General features: G+C 43.6%; 1 protein-coding gene across 2 annotated transcripts; it reads left to right on the top strand.

Annotated features, from left to right (window-relative positions):
- Window positions 1-1,990: 1,990 nt before the first annotated feature.
- On the top strand, window positions 1,991-17,880 carry sin3aa (SIN3 transcription regulator family member Aa). 2 transcript variants are annotated; one of them, XM_036576577.1, is made up of 21 exons: window positions 1,991-2,064; window positions 6,403-6,609; window positions 6,746-6,928; window positions 7,079-7,185; window positions 7,399-7,675; window positions 7,940-8,188; window positions 8,636-8,788; window positions 8,993-9,148; window positions 9,369-9,458; window positions 9,573-9,691; window positions 10,069-10,279; window positions 11,210-11,326; window positions 11,516-11,754; window positions 12,273-12,456; window positions 12,918-13,503; window positions 13,820-13,989; window positions 14,487-14,660; window positions 14,751-14,843; window positions 14,992-15,086; window positions 15,334-15,529; window positions 15,775-17,880. In XM_036576577.1, exons 2-21 carry the CDS (start codon window positions 6,433-6,435, stop codon window positions 16,003-16,005), a joined length of 3,807 nt encoding a protein of 1,268 aa, XP_036432470.1. In that variant the 5' UTR covers window positions 1,991-2,064; window positions 6,403-6,432; the 3' UTR covers window positions 16,006-17,880. The 2 variants fall into 2 exon arrangements, with proteins under 2 accessions (XP_036432470.1, XP_036432471.1); XM_036576578.1 differs by lacking the exon at window positions 1,991-2,064 and adding an exon at window positions 4,071-4,332.
- Window positions 17,881-19,900: the final 2,020 nt, after the last annotated feature.

The following is a 19,900-nucleotide window of genomic DNA, read 5'->3' as shown; positions in this document are numbered from 1 at the left end:
TATTGAGCATTTTGTTGACTTTGTTGGCACTCACACTCAGATGGCTTTTCCCATGATAGGGCACTACACAGGCCATAAAGTAATTTGAACACCTAAATTTGTGCACTACAAATAGGGTCTCATGTCTTCATTTGTATAGCCTCATTTCTTTTCCTTGCATCTTGGCTCCTTCTTCTCAGGACCTGAGGAACAGATGCAAGGATAAGATATGAGGACAGAGGAATCGACGCCAAACGTGTTCAACAAATGAGACTTTCATCACCTGTTACTAGGCTTAAAGGATCTGCTGAGATTAAACACAACTGACTTTTTCTGCTGTCAACTGACTTTTCACATGAGCGTGCTTTATGGAAATTCAGATACGTCAAAATTTTATTAACTTGATCAACCTTTCACAGTACCCTCGTATTAACTGAAATCACCCAATAAAAGCACAGAGCGCTACAATTAAAAAATAAAGTCTTCCGTGTAGGATGCGTTTCTGCTTCCTCGCTCTGGTAACCTCTTCAAGATTCCTCCAAGCATGTTCAAAAGGTTGACACAATTTTAAAGATGGTGGATTTCAATCAACTTCTGAGTCACATGCTGAAGGACAGAAGAGAGGAATCAAGGACACCTCTGTTTTATTTTTGAGATCCAGACATAGTGCACTTCATAAGTCATGAAAAGAGGGATCCCTACACCCTATATCAATGGTTCCCATCCCTGGCCCTGGAGGACCCCCCTGCCCTGCACATTTTAGTGTTCCTAAAACACTTAATCCAACTAATCCACTAATTAATAAGCCCTTCCTGTGGGTGTGTTTTTGCAGGAAAACACTAAAATATACAAGCAGGGGGTCCTCCAGGACCAGGGCTGGGAACCACTGCCCCCCTAAAATGTGAAATATACAGTGCACCTCAGACATGAAATAATGGCTCCTTACAGAGTGAACTTCAGTCAAGACATATGGACACCCTACTCCATTCATAGTGCATTCATGAACCATAAAATAATGGGTCCCATAGCACACTTCACAAGTCTGTCCTCTCTGTGAATCCAGTGATCTCACTCTTAAATCTGTAAAACATTTGCTGGATAACATACACTCATGCATCCTTCAGTGGAAGTTGCTTCAGCAGGTGTTTGGAGCAGCTTCTCTTGCCTCCTCAGGTTGAATGAGACTTCCTTTCTGATCTGCTTGCCTTGATTCTGCCTGGTGTGGTAGCCTTGGGTTCCACATGCTAGCCAACTCTACCAGTATATTTAGTGAAGCCATTTTCTACAGATCAGGCAAAAGCAAGGAAAGCCTATGGGAAACCAGGTTTCATTCAACTATTCAGACACAACCGAGGACTCCCTACTCCCTATAGAGAACTTCATAGGTGTTGAAATAGGGACTCCCTATTTACTACATACTGCATTTCATAGGTCATTAAATAAGGACTCCCAGTTTAATATATACTGCATTTCATGTGATGAAATAAGGACTCCTAGTTTAATATATACTGCATTTCATGTGATGAAATAAGGCCTTCCTATTTAATATATACTGCATTTCATGTGATGAAATAAGGCCTTCCTATTTAATATATACTGCATTTCAGATGTCACGAATTAAGAACTCCCCATTCAAAATATACTGCATTTTATAGGTGATGAAAGGACTCTAATCTATACTGGGGACTCCCTGCAACAGAGGTTTCCAGATCCTTATAGTGTACCTGACGTCCAAATGAGCCATTTGAGATTCTATCAATGATGAATATCTCGTACTAAACACCATCCTTCATTGGAGAAAGTAGGCATAGAACTTGAAACAACTAACGGCATAGAGCTCTACAGCACTTACTCGTGTGTATAATGTGTGTATCGAAGATTATCAGTTATAACCGGTGATCTTTATGTCTCAGCGCTCTCTCCTTCAGCTCCTCCATAAACGCTGCTGTACACTCGGTATTTTGGCGGGTCGTATTCAAATTGCAATGACGCAAGACGCTGGGAGAACCAATGGGAGGCGAGAGGGGCGTTACCAACTATTTTGTTACAAACACGAATCCGGAGTGAGAGGCTTCTTTTTCCTAGGTATGTAACAGCTGGTAAAGAAAACAAAAATATCTTATTCCGATCTGCACCGATGTTCTTAGTTGATAGTGTCCTAAATCTGGGAGTCGGAAACCTTTTGCGTGTAGATCGTAACGCACGAAATGTGGGTGGTTTGCTCGATAATGCCAAAATTGAGGAGCCGAGGAGGGCAAAGCTTGCTAGTGAGCGGAGTGAAGCGTGCGCCCACGATCCCGAGAGCTTGTCTGTGGCTGAACGCAGTCTGTCTGTTGTCTGTGTGATTTTAACTGGCTTTTTGTCCTCGAAACGCTCTGTGTGCAGAAATCTGCTGTCGCCGTTTTCGCTGTACTCTCGGTGCGGTCTGATAGTTAACACAGGGCTCAGCAGGGGGAGGGAGTTGTTGGGGCGAATGGCTTAGACATTTTCCCCTTAAATGTCGAAGTAAACAAAGAATTGCTCTCTCGGTCTGTGTGTCTGCTCCGTCGTTTGGTACAGATACGAGTCTCTGAATCAGCGACGCCACATGTCGTCAGTCAGTGCGCTGTGCTCGTGTTTACGGCTCCAGATTATAGTGCCCATTTTGACTTTGGGGCCGATATAAGGTCGTCATAAAAAGGCGAATCCGTCCAGCCCGAGCTCGAATAGCGGAGTTGGGTTCGCCTGAATCGCGCGTGAGTGTAAAACCCACCGTGTGTCATGAGAAATATGTCTGTAACAAAGCCACACGGTCGATCCTGCTGCGTTACCCGAATCGAGGGTCTATTGTTCAATGGGAAGTGCGGGACGGAGCAGAAATGCGTGGCGTATTAAAGGGGAAACAGGCACGGCTGGACTCTCTCTCTCTCTCTCTCTCTCTCTCTCTCTCTCTCTCTCTCTCTCTCTCTCTCTCTCTCACACACACACAAACACACACACTCACTCACTCCTCCGCCGTTTACCATCAACCAGCGCCGCTTTCTCCCTCGTGTGGGCGCTCATTGTTCGTTATAACTAAGCTAGAACCCAAAAAGACACATTTGGGCAGCAACTTTTTTGGACGATAACCGATCTACTACATAACAACGGCGTTTTTTTCTGCACTCGAGTTTAGGATGTGTGTTTATCGGTCCTGAAGGACCTTTCGTTCGACACGGCTCGCTGTGTGTTTTCTCCAAACGCTAGTTTGAGACGAAGCTCTGAGCGCAAACATGGTCGTCGGGCTGCTCGGTCGAGGCTGAGTGCGAGTTGTTGCTCTGTCGAGGCGAGGAATCCCGGGCAAGTGTTTAACTCCGCCTCTCGTGGGCGAGGGTTTATTTCAGCTGGTCCACCTCTCGGGGGCGTGGCCTGAGGAATACCGCGTGTTCTGATTGGCCAGCGCTTTGAACGGGGGGGCGGGGGCATAATGTTAAGCGATCTGTATGACGTATGCGACAGCTAAACACTGCCGAGAGGAGTCACGTGTGGTAGTAACTTCAGGAAGTTACATTGAACTAATTTTATGCACCGAGAAGCTTTCAGACACACGTACTCATGTTTTCACCCGTGTGAATCAGTCATATCTATGTCACCACAAACACACTGTTTAAGAGAACTGGATGGTTGAAGAAACGGTGACTTTAATATGAGGCTCATGAATGTTTTTTTCCCCTGTAAAACGTGTTACTAGGAAACCCTAGCAACCAAACAAGTGCTGGACTGCGTGTCTGACCTGGGAGCTCCTCTAGATTCAGATCTCGGTTCTTTTATAGTAGTAAAGATGCGCGCCCAGGTCAGTGTACGAAACGGATGAAACATACCAGGCTTTTTTGTAGTGGTGCACCGTCTAATTTCAGAGTCTAAAAAGTCCTCCGTTTCGAACTGTGTAGCCTACGTGTGTGAGAGGAGTCTGAGTGGCGGGCAGTCGACGAACCGCCTTCCAGCCTGCTGTTTGTTTGAGTGACGTTCAGCGCGGCCAATCAGAGCGGCTTATTCCTCCTCCTCGCCCGGATCCCTCCGGCACTGACCAATCAGATCCGCAGTGGGCGGACACTGAGGAAAAAGCCCCCGTGAGCCACGCCTCTCGGCCACGAACAGGACTGGGGTTGTTTTCAGCTGAAAATCTTTTTTCTTTTGCGGTCTCTTTCTCCTGTATTGTGCATTTTAAAAACAATATTTAACGGACGGAGCGTTTTATTTAGCTCCATGCACGAGTGACTGCCAGTACACACGCAGCGTTTCAGCGCTGCGGTTGTTTTAAGTTGATTCCTGTTTTGGTCGAATTCGCGGACAAACCTGAACAACTCGACTAGCTAAGCTAGCTGCTGCCAGGAGGTGAGTTTAAACTGTGTTCTGTGGAGAAGCTGTGAAGAAAAAACCGAGCAGCGGTTTGTGCCCCGCACTGCCCACGGCGGAGTCTCCGGCTCCAGTTTTGTGCGCTTCGTGTGTTATTTGAGTGAACGTCTCGCTGTGTCTGTGGGGCTCCGCGGCTGTGCTCTGCATGTGCACGGCTGGAGTGACTGACGCTGCTAACGGGCTGCTAGCTGGTGGCTAACCGCTAGCTGGCTAGTCAGAGTTGCGCTGACATCTGCACTGAAGTTAGCCTGGTGGCTAGCGCAGTTCTCGTTGGGGGGCAGGGCTTTTTAACACTGTACTGAGTAGTGCTAGTTAGATTTACAGAAGAGCATTTTATTTACACAAATCAGAACATCAGCGTTCGCACAAACCCCGTGTCTTTATCTGCTCTCAGACAGGAGTTGCGGCTGCACGTTAGCCGCCGTGTGCAGCCCGCCAGACTGCTGTGTTTGTCCGCCAGGCTGAACTCGAGCTCGGGGCTTTAGCGCTTGGTGCCAGGCCTCAGGGGCAGGGGGAGGGGACGGGGCACACATAAGCGAACTGTTACTCTCCAGTGTAAATACGAGTTAGCTAACGTCTTAGCGAGGCTCATATTTAGCCTTGTCGCTGTTTGTTTTCCATCAGTAGTGAACCCTTTCACCTTTAGCTGCTGTAGTTCTGCAGCTCACGCTCAAACCCCGGTCTTTCAAGTTTCTTTGTCGAAGTGAGGGCTTCTGAACTAACCGTTGGTGTCAGTGTGGACCGTTTCAGTTCATCTGCCAGCGTTTCTGTTAACGTTAGCTAACGGATTGTGCCAAGAAACACTCCAGCTTATCCACGTTAGTGACCGCGTCCTCGCATTGTCCACATACGGAGGCGCTTTTAAACCGCGGAGTGTAACGTTACGTGCAAACACACGTTTTGTACGCTCTCAGTGGGCTTTCTGCGCATGTAGCTGTGTCGCTCTGAGGACGAGATGTGCTCGAAACGGCTAGCTGGGTTACCGAGCGAGGTCAGCCCCTCAAACGAGAAACAGACGCACTTCGCTTCTCACATGTCCGTTTATGTCGCTTTGCGCTTTTCGAGCTGCCCGCCGGTTCCCTCGCTGCCTCATGGCCGTCTTCAGCCCGGACATCTAGGCCAGATTAAACAGAGGCACCCCCTCCCCCGAGCGGGTTGGTCACTGAAGCGGTGAACGGAGAGGCGTCGGAGCCCGAGTTTGTCTCCGTGCCGGAGATACGAGGCGCCCTCGTAGTGTGTGTACAGGGCAGGAGCCTTCCGATGACGTCATGGCCACAGTCCTGCAGCATGCGCCTGGCCGGAGGGAGCTGAGCGCCAGCACCGTGGATGGACTGTTTATATGAGGAATTACTCCTTCATGCTGACTTCCACTGTCTTTCTGTAAAACGTACATCCACATAATCCAGCGCGATTATTCAGTAAATATCGATCTGTGTATGCACATTTGATTACGTCCTTTATTCAGTTTTATCCAAAAATTTGTGGACCTCAGACTGTAATTGAAAATAAGTGTGCATCCTGAACAGCAGACTTCTGCTTTTTTTGTATATTATGTCTAATTTTCTCATTCTGCAAATAAATAGAACTCTAAAATTCGCAGCAAAATGTCTAAGTTTAAAGTTAAATGTTTAAGTTTGTTCCTTGGAGAGAACGTGTTAGTTTTTGTTTTTTTTTTTTGTTGTTTGTTTTTTTTGTTGTTCTGACGTGTTTATTGTATGCATTGTGTCTTGTTTTTATGACGCTGTTGCTTCACTACAGTGTAGTACTGCTCTCTAAGTGACACTGGTTCTGTTTGGAGTTTTTCCTCTCAGGGGTTGAATTAAATGAAACAAGTCTGTTGTCAGCACATTTCTTTATTTATTTATTTATTTATTTACTTTTTGTGTAGTATGTTTGAAAGTCACTCTGCACTTACTGTTAAAGTGGTGAAAATCACTATATTGTCACAGTTTTGTTGCACTCCTCTACTTTAAGAAAGTGTAGAACATCACATTGGTCAGCCAATTAAGTAGTCGTATAACTCTTTTTGGCTTTGTTACTCTTCTGCAGGTCTCAGTACCCCCTGAGTATGAGTTCATAATGAAGCGCCGTCTGGAGGATCAGGAAGCAGTCTTTGCGGCGCAACAGCGTCGGCTCCCAGGAAACTCTGAGGGCTTCCAGCACAGGGTTCTGGCCCCAGCCCCAGTGTACGAGGCTGTGGCAGACAACATGCAGCCCACCACAGGCATCCAGTACCCTGTACCCCAGGGATACCAGGTACTGACATAGCATTTCCGCTTACTTAGCTAATGATCGGTAAATTACAAAAAGCCAGCGTAATCACTATTAGAAAACTTGAGGTGGCTGTTTTGTGTTTTTTAAGATTTGTGTTTATTTTGTATTGTATTTATAGGTTCCTCCTGTGGCGCAGAGCTCGGGGGGTCATGGTCATGGTCCTAGTCCTGCTGTCCACAGCAGCTCTCACCACCATAGTCCTGCTGTGCAGCCCCATGGCCCTGCACTGGTCCAGGGTCATGCACACCCACCCAATCCCACTGCCTCCGCACAGGGACAGCAGCAGTTTCAGAGACTCAAGGTGAGAATGCGCTGTACAACATACAGCTTTAGGTACATTAAACTTGTACTTAAATTGAATTGATGTTTTTTTCAAAATGACAGATTGCCATAAAAGTGCTTGAGTTTCCTTTGGTAACTGCTATTGCATATGTATGTTTTTATCTCTTAGGTGGAAGATGCCTTGTCCTACCTGGATCAAGTGAAGCTGCAATTTGGAAGTCAGCCTCAAGTTTATAATGACTTTCTGGACATCATGAAAGAGTTCAAGTCTCAGAGGTGAGCTTTGATGTTAGCAAGTTAACTTAATTTTTGTTGAAGTATCCTAGTAGTAAATTAGAAAAGTGTTAGCTGCACTTTGAAATTGCCAATTGGGCACTATCCATTATTGTGTAATCAGTAGTAAGTATTTTTCAAGTGGAAGTAATAAGTTTTTTGGGATGGAAAGCATTTGTGCATGAACTGATTTTTCGGTGTTTATTTTTTTTGTAGCATTGACACACCAGGTGTGATCAATCGGGTGTCTCAGCTCTTTAAGGGTCACCCTGACCTCATCATGGGCTTCAACACCTTCCTGCCGCCTGGATATAAAATCGAGGTGCAGACCAATGATCTGGTGAATGTTACGACCCCAGGTCAGATCCACCATATTACACCTCATGGCATCTCGGTGCAGAATATCCCTCCAGCACCGCATCAGAGCCAGTTGGCTCCCCCAGCTTCCAGCGGAGCTGCCCCTCCCCCAACTCAGCCCTCGCAAAAGAGCAAAGTGAGCTTTATTGCTGGTCCATTTGGCTTGTAGAGTCATGTACTTTACAGTTTTGCACGTCAGAGCTTGTTTGGAATACTAGGTAGACGTTAACATGTGTTTGTAAACTGTCTCTGAAACTTGTTGAAGTCCTTAGTTTTTGTGAATCTGCTAAAGTACTCATAAAAACTTTGAGTTGTGCCAGGCCCATGGTCACCTGACCAAAGCTTTTCATTCATGAAGTTCAACGTCAGTTTTTAAATGATACTCTCTCTTCTTCCACAGCCATTGCAGTCTCCAGCATTGACCCCGAGCAGTCAGCCTAATCCGTCCATCCCTCCGTATGCCTCCCCACGTTCCCCCCCTCTACAGCCCCACACCCCTGTAAGCAGTACCCCAAGTGCCCCTCCACTGCAAAATAACCAGCCTGTGGAGTTCAACCATGCCATCAACTATGTCAACAAGATCAAGAACCGCTTCCAAGGTCAGCCGGATATCTACAAAGCCTTCCTGGAGATCCTGCACACATACCAGGTGAGTGTTTATAGAGAGACATGTCTTAAGATGGTCTCATAAATGCACTGCTGTCTATTTAGGTAAACGACTCATGAGTGATGCTGTCTATGCAGAGTATCTGTGGACTTTGGTGCTTTTATTTGTTGTGTATTCCAAGTGAAGTAGATCTCCCATGAAGATTATGTCTCTACTTGGCCTTAGTCCAGCAGAGAAGCTTTCTCTTGTTGACTTTGCACATCATTGTCCCGGGAAGATGAGCAGTGTATTTCTGTATTTGGTTCAGTTTGGCCTTTATCCATCAAGTCCTTAGTTAGAACAGTGACTTTGAAATGGTGCTCTTGAAATAGAGATTGCACTTTGAAAAGAGAGCCATTCTTACTTGTTTCTTTGTCTTTTTTCTTTCTTTTCTACCTTCCTTCCTACCTTCCTTCCTTCCTTGCTACCTACCTACCTATTTACCTGTAGAAGGAGCAACGTAATGCTAAAGAAGCCGGGGGAAACTACACTCCGGCTCTGACTGAGCAGGAGGTGTATGCCCAAGTGGCACGGCTCTTCAAGAACCAGGAGGACCTGCTTTCAGAGTTTGGCCAGTTCCTGCCAGATGCCAACAGCTCTGTGGTGAGAGTCGGCTGCCTGTGCTTCCTGACATCCACACAAACACATGAGACTGAACTTGGAGTTCTAGAATTTCTTTAATTTTCAAAACTAATCGATCATTCTACAACTGGAGTTGAGTCAACTGTCACTTTTACTTGTACGTGTGAGTCAGTAAACCACTTTGCTTTAGCCAGAAGTAAACGTTCCTCTCTCCACACTCCTTAGCTGCTCGGCAAAACGACAGCAGAGAAAGCAGAATCTGTACAGAATGATCATGGAAGTACAGTGAAGAAGCCACAGCTGAACAACAAGCAGAGGCCAAACCAGAATGGTTGTCAGATCCGCAGACACAGCGCTACTGGAGCCACTCCGCCTGTGAAGGTAAACGCCATAACATTCGGCCACAGCTTAAACCTTGACATATTAGTCTGATATCTGATTGAATACATGAGGTGCACAGCTGTACTGTTTTTCTCACATAATTTGTTATACAAGCGATGAGTTTGTACTGTTGCCAAGGAGGAGATTTACCACTTATTTGTGGTAAATTCATTTATGAGATGGATGTTTGGTTTTCTGATCTGACCATTTTACCTTCCAGAAAAAACCTAAGTTACTCAATCTGAAGGACTCCTCTGTGGCAGAGGCCAGCAAACATGGAGTCGGCACAGAATCTTTGTTCTTTGAGAAGGTGCGATATCATTTTATAAAATCCATGCTTATCTGTCTTATTTATTTATTTATTTATTTATTTATTTACTTTTTGATGGTCACACAGTAACTGATCTGTCTAAATTTCTCATAGGTGCGAAAAGCCCTGAGAAGTGCAGAGGCCTACGACAACTTCTTGCGGTGCCTGGTCATCTTTAACCAGGAAGTGATCTCTCGTGCTGAGCTGGTGCAACTGGTGCTGCCTTTTTTGGGGTGAGTGTTTTGATCACTGACACCTTGGGGGGAGGGGGGATACTATGACCATATTTATGGTACAGTATGAGTTTCTTTACAAAGAAGAAGTCCTGTTTATCTGGATCGACTCCAGTGCGGTGTGTAAAAATAAATTATATTCATAGTTTTGTGAATTCATTGTTTCATTATTTTTATTTATTTTTTATGTCTGTTGCAGCTTTTCAGATGAAAATTGCTCTAAATGTCGTGATATACTTTTTTCCATACTTTCACATTATGAGACCTTTGCTAAAAACAAAACAAGTTTTCAGGTGTAGAAATGGTGCAGCTGTCATTGTGTTTAAAATGTCCCGGACAAATGAGGGCAACCAAGCTGAATTGTGTAACCTTTTCAGGAAGTTCCCAGAGTTGTTCACCTGGTTTAAGAATTTCCTGGGTTACAAGGAGATGTCCCACCTGGAGAGCTACCCTAAAGAGAGGGCAACAGAGGGCATCGCCATGGAGATAGACTACTCCTCATGCAAGAGACTGGGCTTTAGTTACAGAGCTCTGCCCAAGAGCTACCAGCAGCCCAAATGCACAGGGAGAACCCCACTCTGCAAAGAGGTGAGAAGCTGTCCTTTATTGTCATCACATTTATGTTACAATAAAATAATGAACACTAAAGTGCTCAGTGTGAGGGTACCTACTACATTGTGTTACATCCAAGCCTTGTCTTGTTTTGTAACAAACTGCGACTTTGGGGGTGCACCTCAATTTCAGCCTCTGAAATTGGTCGACAGTTATCAAAAAAAAGATTTAATAGGCCTAAAATGAAGTATCAAATTTCAACCCTTTGCACATAGTCATAATGGCAATGAAAATAAGAAAAGAAATAGTGATTTTTATTTGTTCCATTACTCTCCTACACCAGTCAGCACAGAAGCATTTTGTGCAGCAGCAGATCAACAGTGAAAATGTCAGCTATGTGGAACCATTTCAGTTTCTAAAAGGGATATTAGACAAATGATTTGTGATCACTGTTCATGCTGGGTATTAGAAAGGGGAGTACAACACCCGAGAAGTTCTCCACTCCAGGATTGATTCCACCTAAGACGTCCCACTTGATATGCTGAACACAGCAAAGCAACAGAGGCAGATAGTAAAATCTCTGCTAGCGCACCGAAGTTATCTGTATCCACAGTTTTTGAAAGAGTAGAAATTCATGAACCAGGGTGCCAAAGTGCAAAGTAGAGATAAAAAGAACAAGAGAATTTGTTGCATTGAATGACCAGCTGTTCTCTGTTCTCAAGAACGTTAGATTTTGTGGCATATACTGTAGCAAATCAGTTTTAGTTCATTTTTAGTGTATTTTATGTAAATTTATTTTATTTATTAGCTTCTTTCCGGTTTCGGTTTTTGGTCCAGTATGTCCTATTTCAGTTTCAGGCAAGAATTTAATTTCAGTTTGTTACTAACAGAATTTTTTTGCATGAAAGGTCTTTGTATGTAACTTGATCATTGAACCAATGCCTGTGGTCCCATCTGTTCGCCCAGGTGCTGAATGACACATGGGTGTCTTTCCCTTCCTGGTCAGAGGACTCCACCTTTGTCAGCTCTAAGAAGACGCAGTATGAGGAGCATATTTATAGGTGTGAGGATGAGCGCTTTGAGGTGAGCCACCTGAGACCTTCCTGCTTTCACATCTGGCTCTTTTTTCAAATCAGGCCATCTAACATCAAGCTTATCAGTGGATATGTAGACACTCAACATTTAGAAATGCTCTAAAGAAACTCACCAAATTCTGCTAGTGTGGTGTTAGCAAGCTTATCATTAGATAATGTGGTTTGCATCTGTGCATAGTTGGATGTGGTTCTGGAGACGAACCTGGCCACTATCCGGGTGCTGGAAACGGTGCAGAAGAAGCTCTCTCGGATGTCTGCCGAGGAGCAGGCGAAGTTCCGTCTAGACAACACGCTGGGAGGCACATCTGAGATTATCCACCGCAAGGCTATTCAGAGGATATACGGAGACAAGGCCCTGGATATCATTGATGGACTGAAGAAGAATCCAGCGGTCTCTGTCCCCATCGTGCTGAAGAGGTCTGTGATCAAAACCCAAAGCTGAGTGACCTCGTATCACTCTGTGCACATGTGCTCTCACTTTCATTTTAGTTGGATTTATGTTTCAAGCTCTACATGTAATAACTCAGTAGTACTGTTGTGCTGTAGTTATTACATTCTTACATAGAACCCCATTGTGCAGAGAAAACTTTACTTACTTCATATTTTATTATCTCCCTGAGGAGGTTTTGTTTCATCATGTGGCGAGCACTCACAACACCATTACATAAGAAATACACCAGGGCCAAGACACTTACACAACTGTCAGCCAAGTGGAAACGCATCTGTCAGGGCAGATCTGCAGCACTATCCAAAATCGCAGCTGACCTTAAAAAGTAAAATACTAAGATGTGTGTTTTTCTTTTACATTCTTAGGGCTTTATCATATAAACATACAAAGATTTTTCTCCTTTGTACAGTCAATTCATTGTATTTGCACTAATTGTATGAAAGCACAAAGTTAAATATAGTTATGATGGCTGTATTTTGTACTTTAGGTTAAAGCTGAAGGAAGAGGAGTGGAGAGAAGCACAGCGAGGCTTCAATAAGATCTGGCGCGAGCAGAACGAAAAGTATTACCTGAAATCCCTGGACCACCAAGGCATCAACTTCAAACAGAATGACACCAAGGTGCTGCGCTCCAAGAACCTGCTTAACGAGATTGAGAGCATCTATGATGAGGTTAGCCAACCAACCATGTTTAGCTTATTTTTAGCTTAAGAAAGCTACTAGATCCCAAGATGCTTCAGGTGCAGTGTTAGTGAAAATGGCATTAGGGTTTTCAGTTAAAAGCTGGCTTCTTTTTTGGGAGCAATTTGTTATCTTTATTTTCAAAAATCAGTAAGAAAATGTCAAAATGGTAGTGCAGTACTAGTAATAACCAGTTTTCTCCCACTAATCTCCATATCTTCCACCTACCCATCCTCAGTTGGTATACAAAAACACGTACGTAGAAAAAAATAATAAATACAATAAAAATAAAAAGTTCCAAGAAAACGTGCTCATGCTATCTGATGTCATTTTAATGTAGTATTGTTTTGATACTAAAGAAATATTTTTAAGAAGACTCTGTAAAAAAGTGGTGTTTAAATGGCATTTTGGCAAACACTAAACGTGCATCTGGCTCATGTTTGTATGTGCAGCGGCAGGAACAAGCCTCTGAGGAGAACGGGACACCGCCTGGTGGCCCCCATCTCACCTTAACCTACGAGGACCGACAAATCCTGGAGGACGCTGCAGCCCTCATAATCCACCATGTCAAACGGCAGACCAGCATCCATAAAGAGGACAAGTACAAGATTAAGCAGATCATCTACCACTTCATCCCTGACATGCTCTTTTCCCAGCGGGGGGCGCTGTCGGATGATGAGGAAGAGGAAGACGACGAGGACATGGAGCTGGATGAAGGAGGCTCCAAGAAGCACAATGGTTTGGCAGCAGGGAGCAGCAGCGGAAGCCCCTCCAAGTCCAAACTCCTCTTTAGTAGCTCAGCCGCCCAGAAGCTGCGCTCCTGTGACGAGGCCTACAACTTGTTCTTTGTGAACAACAACTGGTACATCTTCCTGCGGCTGCACCAGACGCTGTGCTCACGCCTCCTCCGTCTCTACGTCCAGGCCGAGCGGCAGATAGAGGAGGAACTGAGAGAGCGCGACTGGGAGAGGGAGGTGCTCGGGCTCAAACGGGACAAAAACGACAACCCTGCCATCCAGCTGCGGCTGAAGGAGCCTAGTAAGTTTAAATTATTATGAGTTATCCTATTCAGTGTCATTTTAGCCTCAGAGCTGATGTTGTTCTGAGGAGCTGATTATGAATCAGCCTTCTGTTCACAGATCCAACGTTAATCCATGTAAATCCAAATGCACAACTGGCTTCAGATAAGTAGCATTGGCCTTGTTCCACTGCTAACTTGAATTTTAGTGGATGTGTTTGCCTTTTATGGGGTTGGATTATGTCTGAAACCTGTTGTGTGGTTGTTTTTGTTTTTTATCTCTCTCTCTCTCTCTCTCTCTCTCTCTCTCTCTCTCTCTCTCTCTCTCTCTCTCAGTGGACATTGACGTTGAAGACTACTATTCAGCCTTCTTGGAGATGGTGCGGAACCTGCTGGATGGGAACATGGAGGGATCTCAATATGAGGACTCTCTGAGAGAGATGTTCACTATCCATGCCTACATCGCCTTCACCATGGACAAGCTCATCCAGAGCATTGTCAGGCAGGTCTGTGCTCCAGGGTTTTGCTCCAGTTCAGTGAAAAAGATTGGCACTGTTTGTACACAAAAGAAAGAAAACATGTTTCTCGCTCTCTGTCTTTTCAAGTTTATAAAGCTGAAGACTTGTTCGGTGCTTGTATACATGTGGTCGTTCTGACCTCTAGTTGTTTTTTTTTTCTAGAGAGGGTAGTTCTCTCTAGTAGAGAGAGTAGTTTTGTGTACTCTTTACCCCCCCCTTTTCCTGACGGGCTATAATTCACTGATGGTTTCTTTTGCTTATAATGTTCTGGGAGGTTCTCTTTCTTCATCTTTTGTGTGTTGGAAATGGATTTATGTCAGTGGGTTGTAGGTACAAAATAAATACAAAGCAAAGGCCAGGTTACTTTGATATTTTTCTTTCTTTTGGTCATTGTTTGTTGTACCTATGTTTCTACAAAACAGAACAGGGGTTTAAGTAAAGACTTTTGTGAAGGTTAATTTCTCCCCTGTGCTCCCTCTCTGCAGCTGCAGCACATAGTGAGCGATGAGATCTGCGTGCAGGTGACAGATCTCTATCTGTCAGAGAGCAGTAACTGTGCTACAGGTGGAACGCTCTCGAGTCAGGCCTCCAGATCAACTGCTGAATCAGCCTACCAGCGCAAGGCGGAGCAGCTCATGTCCGATGAGAACTGCTTTAAAGTAAGAATTTACTATCTGTTGACCAGCTCTGTTGGAATGTACCTTTGTCTTTCATTTACTATTCAAGTGTTCTCTGTCTTTCTAAAACAGCTGATGTTCAGTAAGAGTCGAGGGAACGTACAGCTGACGATTGAGCTGCTGGACACAGAAGAGGAGAATTCTGATGAGCCAGTGGAGGCAGAAGTGAGTCACACTTTGACTCTTATTCCCAGTCCATTTGGCTTAAGGTCTAACAGTCTCTTAGTATGTTCCTGTTAGGTCACACCTACACACATGCTATTCTATGTATGTTTAAACTGTTTTGATCAATAGTGTTACTCTATGTTTGCAGCGGTGGTCAGATTATGTGGGCCGCTATCTTAGTGCTGATGTGACGTCTCCAGAGCTAAGAGAGCATCTAGCACAAAAGCCTGTTTTTCTTCCAAGGTAGTACAGCATCTCTCTACACTTTAAAGTTTACATGTTGATAGCACTTTTAAACCATAATGTGATCTTTTTATAACTACAGAACTGACCTTTTAACAAAGGTTTGTGCATTAATTTGATTACACAAAATATATGCTTGTCAATGTATAAAACAATAATTTTTTTTTTTTTTTTTATCTATCAAACTTTTGACACTAGTTTAAATTCATCTTGTAGCTTTTATGACTCTTTTTCTCTCTTGCTATAGAAACCTTAGGCGAATTCGGAAATGCCAGCGGGGACGGGAACAGCAGGAGAAAGAGGTGAAGGAAGGAGGGAAGAAGGAGAATGCTGAGAACATTAAAATGGAGTGCATGTTCAAGCTAAACTCTTACAAAATGGTGTACGTGTTTAAGTCTGAGGACTACATGTACAGACGCACGGCACTACTGCGAGCTCATCAGGTAAACCCTAGTGCCTAGCGTGCTCTTCCCCTTTACTGTGCCTCAGGTTGGTCTTTAATGTGGAATGTTCAGTGCACCATTCTGACAGTGTATCAAGGGAACAGTACAACAAAATGTGAACTGTTTTCCATATTCAACGTCACTGACAGTTATTTGACTTTGTCAGCTAATTGTTGCAGCCATACCTACTTCTGAACTACGTATGAAAATGCATTGTAAATACTCTTTGTGTGCGTTTCTACCAGTCCCATGAGCGGGTGAGCACGCGGCTACATCAGCGCTTCCAGGCCTGGGTGGATGGCTGGGTAAAGGAGCACGTCACCAGAGAAATGGCCGCCAACACTACCAAGTGGCTGATGGGAGAAGGGCGTGAAGGGCTCCTTCCCTGCTCCACAACATGTGACCATGAGACACTCCACTTCAGGAACATCAACAAGTACAAAGTCAAATACAGCAGCAGCTACAAAACTCCCTGACCCCAGGCAGTAGATGGGGCAAGGGGGTCTTTGGTTTATGGGAGGAGGCAGTAGGAGGCAGTAGTGGGCAGGGAAGGAAAGCGGACTTATCAACAACTTTCTAAGGATGACATGACAGCACAAGGCTAAGCCTCAGCGCTCTCATGTCACACCAGTGGCGGCTGGCATACGTCTTAGTTTTTAACAGCGTTTTTAGCTGTACTTGTGCCCGCTTGTCCCTCAGTGCCAAACCTTGGGAAGAAGGACCTGTCCGTCAAGCAGAGGCACAGTCTGTGTGCCTAAATTAGTCTAGAACCAGCCAGTTCTGGAGTTTATCAGCCCAGCAAAGAACACTGATGGCTGGAGTCTAGATGGGCCAGGCTGTGGTGCAGGGGTTTTGATGGGACAGGTTAAAAGGCATTAATGTATTATTGTATGTACAGGTCATAAGGCTGTGTCTTAAGGTGAGGATCTGACTGTACCTTCACCTGGTTGCCAGGTTGGGTTTTATAGTTTTTTTCAGTGAATGGGCACAATTGGTAAACAAGTTGGGGGGGAGAATGAAATAGTTTTTCAAGAACAGAACAGTAGCAGCAACCAGTTTTAGTTCTTGTTTTGGGATAAGTGCACTTAACTTTGCAGAGATAAATCTTTAGTTATCCAACCAAAGTATAGGAAGCTCAAGAGGCACCATCATTAAAATAAGCTCAAATGATTTCCCATTCTGATGTCCTATATGTCATAACGAACAAACTCTAAGAGTACAATGTTTTTATTTAAAATGAAAAAGGAAAAAAACTAAAACGGCAAAAAACTTCGACAGAACAGACAGCAATAAAGATCTTGGACCTGTGTCCCATAGTGCTGTGAAAAGTATAAAAGAAAGCACTGATGAATTTAGCAGAAGAATGAATGAGCTTCCAAATGCTCACACTCTGTATAATTGTATGTTTTGAATGTCAGAATGTGACATGACCACAGTTTGTGCTGGCCGCCCTGGCTGCAAGCCTTACAAAGTTGCTGGCGAAGCCCAATGCCAATACACCAGCTCGTGTACACACACACACATATATACATACACACACACACACACACACACACTCACAAACATACTCACACGCCTGATTATTAATAATGGACTATCCACATACAGAACACAGTTCACTATTTGTAAATAAATTGTATATATTGCCAGACCTTTTTTATGACAGAGACCTGTGTTGTTGTGCTAGTGAAACTTTACAGGCTTACTGTGGACAATAGAGAGAGACGGCTGAAGTTAGTGCGCAAATGGGGAGGAAAAAAGATGAAAACATGCAAGACGAGTTTATTACAGTTTTTACCAAAGGGAGTTGATTATAATGATAGCTGTTTTTTTTTTCCTTTTTTCTTTCTTTATTTCTCCTTTGTGTGTTTTCTCTGTTTCTTTTGTCTTTTTTAATAGTAAAGAATTGTTAATTTTGGAAAAGTAGAAATGTATCCAGGTTCTTGTTTTTGAAAAGTTTTTATAAGAAAAAATAGCAGCAGCGTTTTAATTTTTGACATTGAGATTTGGGCTCATTTCAGCACACTTTGATCACTGCCCGTTTTTGGATATGCATCCAGTTCTCTAGTCTGAACACTGAGGAAGCCACTCGGTCCAACTCACACTGTCCTCGGCTAGCCGAGAAGGCCCACGAATGTAATGTGTCTCGTTCGTCGTGTGAGGTTTTCTTCTTCACCCTGGATAGATTTCTGCTGGACAAGAAGATAAATATATATATATATATATATAAATATATAAATATATACATTTTAAAAATGAAAGTCACAAAGCATGTCTTTTTCTGTGGATCATCATAGCCCCTTTATTTCGATATTATTTAAGATAATAATAAAAATGACATTTGTAGCAGATTTGGAGCAGTTTATTTCCTCTCCCTGTTTTTTTGTCTTTAAGCTCAGTCTACTCTGGTGCTAGCCAGGCTTCATTTTGTCGCTTTGGTCAGAAGGGGGAGCCAAACGATTTCTTGCGCCTTGTGGTTTTAACGCTCCCTTCGTTGCATGCTAAAATGTACATTGCCTGCCTATCAGTATTTCTGAGCTATGCTGCACTGCAGTGCAACATGAACCAATTGCCTCGATTCCTTTTACGATTCTTCTGTTCTCATGTTTGTACATTTAGAACAACTAATAATATTAAGTCCATCTCTGTATAGTACATGTTAACATTTGTCCAGGGTAGCAGATCCTTTCTAAAAGGTAAATGTGTGCTTTATCAGCAGTCTGGAGCCATGTTCTCTGAGCTTTCTCCCTTCTTATCATGCTCTGCTGAACTATCCATCTAAACCCTTATGAGATAAAGGTGTCACCTAATGCCAAGCCTGATGCACGGTGTGCAACTGCCGACCCTCCACTCTTCTTGCTTCCTTTCTGCCCGTCTCTAGCTGTCTTCCGAACGGCACTTGGCAGACTGCATGTGTGACAGAGGGTGTGGACTCGCTCCGGCTGCCTGACAGTGATATCTAGGTCATTATTTTATTCCATATGGAGTCAGTCACCACACTGATGCAATTAAGTCGATATGAAAAGTGTTGACCTTTGTGAGGAGCACTGATCATGCTCTTCGTTCCGCTCATTAGAACAGCAAAGTCAAGTTCAGTGCATGTGCATTAAAAGATTTTCCTTAATTGAAGTGCACATTAAAAGAGAAATTCTACCTATTTTCCTAATTTTCTGTACAGTTCAATGATTGAGACGTACACAAAGTCATTCAGAGTTGTTTGATGTGAAGTGGTTCATTGTAGAGAAATTTACTCAGATTTCTTTACACTGGTGGTGATAAGAACCAGGGAGCATGGTGTCTACAACACAAATATGGCCATATTATTTAATATCCAAAACCGCCAGTGAACCTACATGTCTTTTGAGTTTTTATACATAAAGATGATGATAAACCTAAAAAAACAACACCCTGCATGCTCTCAGCCATTGAAAATATGTTTTGAGCTAAAACCATATCACAAAGTTATCATACAACAAAGTCTCAGACATCAGGCAACCAATTCATAATAATATAATGTAATAATTTTCTGTGAGGGAACTTTTAGGAGCAATAAATGCATCAGATGTCTGGTTCCTGTCACCACCACGGTAAACAATTCTGACTCTTTAATTTCTCTAGAATAGAGCATTTCACATCATGTTTGGATGTTAAACATAGAATTATAGAGACATTTTCAAAACTCAGTGAAATTCCATTTTAATAAAATTCGAGACAATTTAATATGGTACAGCCCATGATTCTGTTAGATTCTCAATACTGAATTTATGATTCAATATACTTTAAACATTTTGAGCAAAATTAGGAAAAACAATAATTGTATCCATGTTGTTGCACAACTTACTAGTGAGCATGCTGGTGTGGGTTGTTGATTGAGCACAAAAGTTTGAAATCAAACCAGCACCAAACAATACAGTTGCATTTAATGCCATAATTAACAGAATGCCCGTTCTTCACCGTCCGTCATCGCATCTCTATGATGCACATCGTCAGTTTTGCATCGGAATATCACAATGTCGCAGTGCATCGTTACACCCCTAACATTGGCATATGTTCTCTCAGTGTGAAGCGGACTGCATGTTATAGTGGAAAACATGGAAAAAAAGAAAGAAGGATTTCTGGGCATCTCTAAACAGACGTGCATCGAGTCAGAAAGTAAGCAACATACTGTTTGTAAGTTAGCTTTTCTTCCTTTCTTTGTGTCAGGTTTTCTTGGTGTGCCCTGTCTAGCTTTGTGACATGTAATTTGTGTGCATGTGTGCAGCAGATGGGATGGTTTTGGACAGGTGAGAGACGGTTCTCTCCTCCTGCCCAGTCGGAGTGACCCAGATGGGTTTGGCGCCGGGCATGACGAGCACTCAGGCTGACAGGTGC

The sequence above is a fragment of the Colossoma macropomum genome, unplaced genomic scaffold (genome assembly GCF_904425465.1).
Source record: "Colossoma macropomum unplaced genomic scaffold, Colossoma_macropomum, whole genome shotgun sequence".
Taxonomy (NCBI): Eukaryota; Metazoa; Chordata; class Actinopteri; order Characiformes; family Serrasalmidae; genus Colossoma; species Colossoma macropomum.
Note: the sequence above shows the minus strand (reverse complement) of the source record. Positions and strands in the feature narration are given on the sequence as shown.

Bases quoted from the DNA above. Each gene is read 5' to 3' on its own strand.
- sin3aa (XM_036576577.1), top strand. From the start codon at position 6,433: ATGAAGCGCCGTCTGGAGGATCAGGAAGCAGTCTTTGCGGCGCAACAG. The intron at 6,929-7,078 runs GTGAGAATGCGC...TTTATCTCTTAG, and splicing joins AGCAGTTTCAGAGACTCAAG to GTGGAAGATGCCTTGTCCTA. The intron at 8,789-8,992 runs GTGAGAGTCGGC...CACACTCCTTAG, and splicing joins CAGATGCCAACAGCTCTGTG to CTGCTCGGCAAAACGACAGC.